This window comes from Schistocerca americana, chromosome 5 (genome assembly GCF_021461395.2).
Source record: "Schistocerca americana isolate TAMUIC-IGC-003095 chromosome 5, iqSchAmer2.1, whole genome shotgun sequence".
NCBI classification, from domain to species: Eukaryota; Metazoa; Arthropoda; class Insecta; order Orthoptera; family Acrididae; genus Schistocerca; species Schistocerca americana.
Window position 1 is genome coordinate 472,343,273 of NC_060123.1, and position 10,245 is coordinate 472,353,517.

A 10,245-nucleotide genomic window follows, 5' to 3' on the forward strand; every position below is an offset into this window, starting at 1 on the left:
CTTCACCACAAATTTGTACAGATGAAATTGAATGTCTCTTTTGGTACCGATCCAACCAACCAGCAGAACAACGGAAATCTTCGATGCCCATATCTTTAGCAATATCATTTGCTTTTGACTGAATCACAGGGCCAGTTAAAGGTATGTTAGATACATGCATATGATTGAACCATTCTAGCAATAATGTCTCGATGTCTTCATACTTGGCGATGCAAAGTCGTTTAGATTTGTTTCCAGAACCTGATGCCACAGCATTAATAATTTTTTTCTCGATTCTTAATAATCGTAGATAAAGCAGATTTCGGTATTCCAAACTGCTCTGCAATTGCTGTTTTCTTGGTACCACGGTCCACTTCATCTAGAATCTTAAGCTTTAAGTGTACATTTAGAGCTGTCTGTTTCCTCTTTGACATTTTCGCGTGCTACGGTACCGGTTGTAACTGCAGTTTTTATTCAGTATTCCAACTCGATACGGCTACGACTAACAGAACACCTCTCAAATCTGGCACTGAGTACGTTCCTAAATGCTGCAGCACACATTATTGAATGTCTTACAATGTACAGCATACGCTGATCGTTGAGGTGATAAATTGCGGCTACCGACCTACAATACGTTAAAAATGAGTCAACAATAAGTATAATTAGCTTTGTAACAACATTTCCTACATTCATTTCAGAAAAAAAATTACGCTTTAGAATACTCTAAGGTCGGAAGTTTGTGTTACAGTGAAATTTAATTACGTTAGGAAATGAAACAGAGTTCGTAATTCGCCTTAACCAAAATTAGTGTTAACTGATAAAACATACCATAAGAACTAATGTATTCCTCCTGGGACCAATATTTTTTTCGCATTAACTGCGAGTTTGCGCTAACGAGGTTATACTGTAGTTAACAATGCACTGCATGTATATGTACCCAGCAGAACAGTTCACAACAGGAGAGATCCTCCATGGTATACAGTCACTGTAAAGAAACCTTTAAAGAAATAGTGATGATGATGAAGTCTCATACTTCTTTACAGAGCGTAGGGGAACGACGCGGGGGACCCGCGCCGCCTTACTAGGCAAGTCCTAGTGGGGATGAATGATGATGATGAAAACGACACAACACCCAGTCTTCTCGAGGCAGGAAAAGTCCCTGACCCCGCCGGGAATCGAACCCGGGACCCCGTGCTCGGGAAGCGAGAACGCTACCGCGAGACCACGAGCTGCGGACTAAAGAAATAGTCTACTGCATAATAGGTATAAAACAAAGCGTAGGACTATAGATCGAGATGTTAAACGAAACACATTTGGCTGTCAAGGGTGCAATGCATGAAGCCTTCAATGACTACCAATGCAGAATATTGTCAAATGATATTTCATAAAACCCAAAGAAATCCTGGTCATCTGTAAAGACTGTTAGTGGCACCAAAGTCATGACCCCCGTCCCTACTGAATGAGACATGAAATGAAATTGAGTGTAGCAAAACAAAAGCTGAAAGCATGGCTCTGTTCCTTTACAAAGGAAAATCTATGAGAATTGTCCCAATATAATCCTTGTACCACTGAAAAGATTTTAGTGAAATCAGTATTAATGTCAATGATGCTGAGAAACAGCTGAAACTGTTAAAACTGAACAAAGCTCCAGGGCCCGGCAGAATCCCTATCAGGTATTATACTGAATTTGTGGCTGACATCTCTTCTGACTATAATCTCTTGTAGATCCCTCGAACAAAAGAGCACGCCCAATAGTTGGAAGAAAGCATAGGTAACACCCATCTACTAGAAGGATAGTAGAAGTGAATCCACGAAACTACTACCCAATATCTCTGACATCAATTTGTTGTACGATTTTATAACATATTCTGAGCTCAAACATAATGAGGTATCTTGAACAGAATGACCTCCTCAATGCCAACCAGCAGGATTCCAGAAACATCGATCATGTGAAACCTAACTCACACTTTTCTCACATGACATACTGAAAGCTTTGGATCAAGGCAATCAGGTAGACACTGTATTTATTGATTTCTGAAAAGCATTATTGTTAAAAGTTCGATCATATGAGCTATCAAGTGAAATTTGTGACTGGATTGAGGACTTTTTGGTAGGGAGGGCACAGCATGTTATCTTGAATAGAGAGTCATCGTAAGATATAGGAGTCACTTTCAGGTGTGCCTCAGGAAGTGTGCTGGGACCCTTGCTGTTCATGCTGTGTATTAATGATCTTGCAGGCAACATTGATAGTAACCTCATACTTTTTGCAGATGATCCAGTTACCTATAATGAAGTACTATCTGAAAGAAGCTGCATGTATATCCAGTCACATCTTGATAAGATTTCATAGTGGCGCAAAGACTGGCAATTTGCTGTAAATGTTCAGAAATGTAAAATTGTGCCCCTCACAAAATGAAAAAACACAGTGTCGCATGACTACAATATCAATGAGTCACAGATGGAATTGGCTAATGCCTACAAATACCTTTGTGAGGATATGAAACGGAATGATCATATAGGCTCAGTTGTGGGTAAAGCAGGTGGTAGATTTCAGTGCATTGGTAGAACACTAGGGAAGTGCAATCAGTGTGGAGATTTCTTACCACCAGCAGAGAATACTGCTCTAGTGAGTCGACCTGTATCAAATAGGACTGACAGGGGATACTGAATGTATACAGAGATGTGCAGCACAAATGGTCACAGGTTTATTTGACCCGTGGGAGTGTGTTACAGTGATGCTGAAGAAACTGAACTGGTAGACTCTTGAAAATAGATGTAAAGTACCCCAATAAAGTCTGCAAACATATTTTCAAGAACCGGGTTTAATGATGACTGTAGGAATATATTACAACCGCCTACATACTGCTCCCATAGGGATTGTGAGGACAAGATTAGAATAATTACAGCATGCACAGAGGCATTCAAATAATCATTCTTCTCCAGCTCCGTATGTGAATGGAACAGCAAGAAACCCCAATAACTGGTGCAGTGGGATGTACCCTCTGCCATGCACTTCCCGGTGGTTCGCAGACTAGTGATGTAGATGTAAAGCACTGACTGACTAATTCTAATCAAACTAGACATATAAATATGTAACTGCCTGCAGATTTGAATTAATGATATTTTTTTGTGGTTCTTAAATTGTAATACCTAGATGTGTCCAATAGCCTTGTGTAACAAAAATGATTGACTCCATAACCGTCACATTTCACACTTCCTGTATGAAAAACAAATTTTAAAGCAACAGCTGGATTTCACAATGGACTAATGCAGCAAAGTTTGAAATTCCACAGATAGTTTGTCAGTTATCATTTAAATATTCTTTGGGCACCAACAAATGAATTTGTGTAACACATTATTGAGCTATGATTTTAAATCATCGTTTATGCCTAAACAATGATACGTGAAAATCGGTTTAGAAATGCATTTGGCGAAGAAGTCCCTTACAGCAACAACTTACAATCAGTAGTGAATTCGAAAAGAAAGTTTTTTCCTTAGTGACGAATTTTGTGGAGGACACCCAACAACTGCTTTTATTGAGGAAAATACTACTGCTGTTTGAGCAATGCCTGAAGAAGATCAATGGACATCTTATTACTTTATTTGGATGGCACTGAGCATTGAGAGTGTTTTAGTTTAGTGGTATTGTGGACTTCTTTTAGCTATATACATCACGCAAACTGATAGATATTGGAACTGTCGAGCAGTGTGTGGTTTTGTGGTATCATGGACTTTGCTTTACCTACACGAGCCAAATGAAATTTATGGTACTGAATTTTCGAGCTGTGTGTGGGTTCACGATATTGTGGATGTCTTTTGAGCTATACAGGCCAAGTGAAATTTCCAGTACTGAGGTTCTGGAGCTACATGTGTGTTTGTGGTATCATTGACTTCACTTGAGCTATATACGTCAAGTCGAATTTCTTCCCCAAGATCAGCTTCTACCAGTTTTTCCATTCGTCTGTAAAGAATTTGTGTTAGTATTTTGCAGTCCTGACTTATTAAACTGATAGGTCGGTAATTTTCACAAATGTCGACACCTGCTGTCTTTGGGATTGGAATTATTGTGTCTGAGGCTATTTCACCTGTCTTATACATCTTGCTCACCAGGTGGTACAGTTTTGTCATGTATACAGCTGTCCCTAGGCTATCAGAAGTTCTAATGAAATGCTGTCTACGTCCTGGGCTTTTTTTTACTTAAGTCTTTCAGTGCTCTGTCAAATTCTTCATGCAGTATTGTATCTCCCATTTAAATTTCATCTACGTCCTCTTCCATTTCCATAATATTGTCCTCAAGTACATCGCCCTTGTATAGACCCTCTATATGCTCCTAACTTTCTGCTTTCCCTTCATAGCTTAGGACTGGTTTTCTATCTGCGCTCTTGATATTCACACAGGTGGTTCTCTTTTCTCCAAGGGTCTCTTCAATTTACCTGTAGGCAGTAGCTATCTTACTCCTAGTGATATATGGCTCTACATGGTTATATTTGTCCTCTAATCATTTTGCACTTCCTGTCAATCTCATTTTTGAGACATATGTATTCCTTTTCTCCTGCTTCATTTACTGTATTTTTATATTCTCCCCTTCCATCAATTAAATCCAATATCTCTCCTGTTACCCAATGATATCTACTAGCCCCCGTCTTTTTACCTACTTGATCCTCTGCTGCCTTCACTATTTCATTTCTCAAAGCTATCCATTTTTCTCTACTGTATTTCTTTCCCCCTGTATTTGCCAAATTGTTCGCTAATGCTCTCTCCTTAGATTCCTAACTTTTTGCTGTTTCTTCAGTTTTAGTCTAAAGTTCATAACCAATAAATTTTGGTCAGAGTCCACATCTGCCCCTGGAATGCCTTACAATTTAAAACCCGGTTCTGAAATATCTGTCTTACCATTATCTTCCAGTGTCTCCAGGCCTTTTCCATGTATACAGCCTTCTTTCATGATTCTTAAACCGAGAATTAAGTTATGCTCTGTGCAAAATTCAACCAGGTGGCTTCCTCTTTCATTCCTTACCCCCATTCCATATTCACCTACTACTTTTCCTTCTCTTCCTCTTTCCTACTATCAAATTCCCTTCACTCACTATCACTTCACTTCACTATCTGAATAATTTCTTTTATTGCATCATACATTTCTTCAATATCTTCATCATCTGTGGAGCTAGTTGGCATATAAACTTGTACTACTGTGGAAGGCATGGGCTTCACATCTATTCTAGCTATAATAATGCATTCACTATGCTGTTCATAGTAGCTTATCCGCACTCCTACTTTTTTAATTCATTATTAAACCTACTCCTGCATTACCCCTATTAGATTTTGTATTTATAATCCTGTATTCAACTGACCTTGTTCCTCCTGCCACAGAACTGCACGAATTCCCACTATAACTAACTTTAACCAAATCAATTTCTCTTTTTAAGTTTTCTAACCTACCTGCCCATTCCAATCTCTGATCTGCAAAACGCCAGTTTTGTTTCTCCTGATAACGACGTCTTCCTGAGCTTTCCCCACCTGGAGTTCCAAATGGGGGACTATTTTACCCAAGAGGACATCATCATCATTTAACCATAGAGTAAAGCTGCATGCCCTTGGGAAAAATTATGGCTGTAGTTTCCCATTGCTTTCAGCCATTCACAAAACCAGTGCAGCAAGGCCATTTTGATTAATGTCACAAGGTCAGATCAGTCAATCATCCAGACTGTTGTCCCTGCAAATATTGAAAAGGCTGCTGCCCCTATTCCTGTACCACATGTTTGTTTGGCCTCTCAACAGGTACCCCTCCTTTGTGGTTGCGCCTATGGTACGGCTATCTGTATTGCTGGGACATGAAAGCTTCCCCACCAACAGTTAAGTCCATGGTTCATGGGGGGCCATATAAATACACAATAAATATTCCCAAACAAATGGTCGTGATGGTGAGACAAGAAATTCAGACATATGAAAAGGGTGATGACTCTGTTAAAATTTATGAAAATAAACAGATACTGATATCAGTGGAAGCTAAGCTATAACAGATTCTACTCTCTTGATGCGACAGTAGTTACAAAACTTTGTGGTGCTAGAGTTTGTGTCCAATTACTGCCAGTGCTGCAGATGTCAAGTTAATAACATTATGTGTAGCATTGCAGTAGACATTCCACATAGTAGTGACTGCCATGTTGCACACATAGGCTTGTTTCTTTCAAACTGAAGCAATTTTAGATCCATATTGGGAGCCACCTACAATTCCATGGAGAAGTATTGTTAGAATAACCAAGAGAATGAAGTAAGGAAAATAACTACCAGTGTTGATGAACACACCTTCCTAGAACTAACAAACAACTTATTGCAATAAATAAATATCAGTATTAGGACAAATATGTCAATATTGCACTTTCACAAATCATATAAATATTCTTTTTTCTGTGTATTTTCTACTTTTTTACGCTGACACTTGGCAAAAGGCACACCACAAGCATGTGTAATATCTACATTAAATAAGATAGGCACAGCTTGTCCCCTACACATCACTTCATTGCCAACATTGGAAATCTCTGGGTGGGGCAAAACTTGTATCCTCCACACCCCACTCGCACTTTGTATGCCAACAGAAGTTTAACAAAATGGTATCAATTACAAATTCCTTCATCCTGAAGTCCCTATAAGCAAGAGCAATTAGGCAAGTGCTGAAATTGTTGACAATTTTCTGTAAACTATGTTAGTAAGGCATTAGAAACATATATGAATACAAGGCATTGGAGGTATATAAGTTACTGCAATTCTAACCACAATGAGACTGGAAATAAATGTGAATGGATTGAATTCTGAACATTAGTTACAAGGTGATATTCAGTTTTGGAATATGACTATACTGCAATCAAAATTACTTAGTGATTACAGATTGTAGTGGTGGGTGCCAGTGTTGCCAGCATGCAGTCAGCAACGCTTCACAGAGTGCTGAATGTAACCTACAAAACAAGAAAGACAGATAGCATGTAGTGCTCGAAACGAAAATGAACTACGACTAAACGGAGGCTGGGGTGTATCATTTGACTTGGTGAAACATCTAGTATGTTTAATTGGAATATAGAACGTAGATAAATGACTTTCAACTGAGATACCCGAGACTCTAAAATTAACTTAATGTGACAACATATCCCTCCCATCACTACATTGAATGTGTAGTGTACTTCCTAGGAATGAAATCCATGAAGAGAGAATAAAGGGGAAGAAATGGTTTAAGGCAACATTCAGCTGTTTTTTGGACACTGTCTTCATTTTCAAAAAGTGACCAGACAGTAAAAGAAAGCAAAAAGAATATGAAAACAAATATCAGCTGAATATTTGATTTAGTTGTGCTTGCAGGGTTCAATCAGATTTACTGCTACTGAAAGCCAGACATTATGAAAGATGACACACACACACACACACACACACACACACACACAAAAACCCACAACGACAGTCTCTGACAGCTGAAGCCAGAAACTGGCTTTGGCTGCCATAGACTGTGCTCATGTGCGAGTGAGATGTGTTTGCATGCGTGTGTATAAGCGTGTGTTTTCGACCAAGGGCTTGTTGGCCGAAAGCTCATTTTGTGACAGTCTTTTTGTTGTGCCTCTCTGTGACTCAGCAGCTCCCTTATATGATGAGTAGCAACTATCCTTTTCATAATAATGTTACATTCCATCCTGGATTTTCCATTGTTTGCAAGATAGACATTTGTACTTAAGTCCCAAAATAGTTGTTTTTTTCATAGACTGTCCATTATATAACCCTTGCATTATTAATTACATAATCAAGAAAGTGTTATAATTAAAACATCATCATCATCCATTTTCTGCAAACCACTTTTAACAGTGTTCCAGAGGATATGCCCCATTGTATCCACTATTTGGGCTTTTTCCTGCTATATTCATGTATGGAGTGAAGGAAGAATGTTGTAATTAATCCTCTGATCTTGTCCTACAGACTCACATAGGAGCAATACATAAGTGGTTGCGTATATTCCCAGTCATCATTTAATGTTGGTTCTTGAAACTTTACAAATAGTAATAGATTTTTTTAGCTTTATCAGAAGATGGCAAACCAAGGAATGCACTTTCTAAGAGGGCAACATAAAATGAATGAATACAATCAGGGTTATGCAGGTGACACACAACTGAATAACGGAGGGGTTTCACATTCTGACAGACATCTACTATGAGAAGCAGCGGAAATATATGCATGTCCCTGTATTCCACTTGATAATATTGGGCTAGTGGCATTCCTCTTAACCAATATAAGCTGAAAACAATGAAAATTAAATATTTTCTTTACTTTATACCAATGATTATCCATGGCCTTCATAGAGAAGCTCATACATAACAAGGACTACTTTCAATTCTGTATTCACATATTTTGAGGGCTCTTGGTGTCAATGGAAGTTGAGAAGCTGGCGGCAGCGAAAGTTTACAGAAACCAACAAAATCTAATACAAGCAGGCAGTCTTTTTGTCAGAAAGTCTAACTTTGTTCATATCTGAAATAATGAGGTAGAATACAATCTAAAAACAATAGCTTTCAAATTATCACTTATATTTGACAGTCTATCAAAATTTTTCAGAATACAAGGTAGCAATCTCATTTGTATTAGGTTTTCGTGTAACTGCTCTCTTGTAGCTCATCCACTGTTCCATTAACGACATTAAACTGTCGAGATTCTAACTTCTGAACCAGGCAAACCAAAACAGTTTGGAGTAGTTCATACAATACACTAATTTATTAGCACAATGTTTTAGTAGCGCCTGTTAGATATTTCTTCTTTACTGCCCTTACGCTTTCACGCATCGGAATACCGGTTACATATTAGAGACGTTAGCGCTGAATTGTATCATTTACTGTAGAAAAACCGTGATGTGTGTGGCATAAATCAGGAAATGTGAAACAAATCCATGGTATTTTACAACACACTAGTCTCTACAGACGCAGCTGCCCATAAAACAGCCATATTTTGTGATTACATGTCTCCTTAGGATTGGGAATTTATACCGACGCTAATTAACCTCAAGTATAATGTTTTGATCACGACAATCTAAAAACTATTCTTATCACTACCACTGTTAATTCGATGCAGAAGGCATTGTTAAAAGGCTCCAAGAAGTATCCTAACCATAAAGAAATTACCTTCCACAGTAAACATATCGCCGCGAATGGAATGAAATGAACCAACTAAAGTGCGCTCCTCAAGGCTGACATTAAATTTCTGTACAACGCAAGGCTTGTAAATGCTACTTTCGGGCATATTTATTATTACACACGCACACACACCGTACGCCGGTGAAACGGCTATCGTAAACAAGTGGGAATTTACTGTGATCTGGGTTAGAGCTTACCTTATCCGTTGACATTTCTCCCCTCTTTACTCTGTCTAGCATATTGTCAACAAGTTTTGCAACTTGCTGCACATTTTCATTCATTTCCTTCAATAACTGAAATGCCTGCGGCAAATCCTGGGGTACGATGTCATCTGTTGCCTAAACATGAAAATGTTTCAATTGTATTAAAACACCAGTTACACAAGCCTTCTCCTTCAATATAATATAACTGGGCGAAATAATCAAAGCATGCACACGTATTTTTCCAAGCACTATAATGTACACACGTCATTTTGTTGTTTATTTCATGTTAAAAAACCTGCCATTTTACTAACATGGCAGAAACACTACTAAAAAATTACGGCATTCCTCTCATTCAGGAAACAAATCAGGTGTTCAGAAACTTCAAACTGAAGTAGTTTATTAAAACCCATACCTGAACCATGTTTGTAAACTAACGAGTCGATCAAAATTACATGACAATGACAAATACAGCCTTAATCTCCCGCACGTGGGAACAGATTCTACCAAGTGTGTTTTTTACATTAGTCAAAAGAAATTCCCTTTTTTAAAAAAATGTTAGTGGACAGTGGTTCACATACGGAAAAACATAAATACATTTATTTACTTTTTAACCATTGGAAAGTGAAGGTAAGAACAGTAAATTTTCTTTTACAGCATTCAACTGACTTCCAAAACAAATACAAAGATTGTATCATGACATCTGACATGCATATGCTCTTAGCTGCGCAACGCGGTTTTTTTAAATCAGCAAACACATGCGTACAACCGATTAAGAAGGCCAAGACGTTTTTTGTTCCGACAGACTCATTTCACATTCGATGTACTTCGTGAACGAGATAAACTTTTTTTCCTTTTTCTTCAGGATATGGTAACTTGCATGCTTCAAAACTTTTATAGCATCA

General features: G+C 38.2%; 1 protein-coding gene across 1 annotated transcript in view; it reads right to left on the reverse strand.

Moving 5' to 3' along the window:
• The window catches only part of LOC124615382 (neuroguidin-A), a 69,065-nt gene extending 59,202 nt beyond the window's left edge, over window positions 1–9,863 (reverse strand). Inside the window, exons 1-2 of the mRNA XM_047143205.1 lie at window positions 9,756–9,863; window positions 9,338–9,478 (exon numbers count right to left, since the gene is read on the reverse strand). Coding sequence (XP_046999161.1) covers window positions 9,338–9,478; window positions 9,756–9,764 — 150 coding nt within the window. The 5' untranslated portion in view covers window positions 9,765–9,863. The remainder of the gene's footprint in view (window positions 1–9,337; window positions 9,479–9,755) is intronic.
• Between the last annotated feature and the right edge of the window lie 382 nt (window positions 9,864–10,245).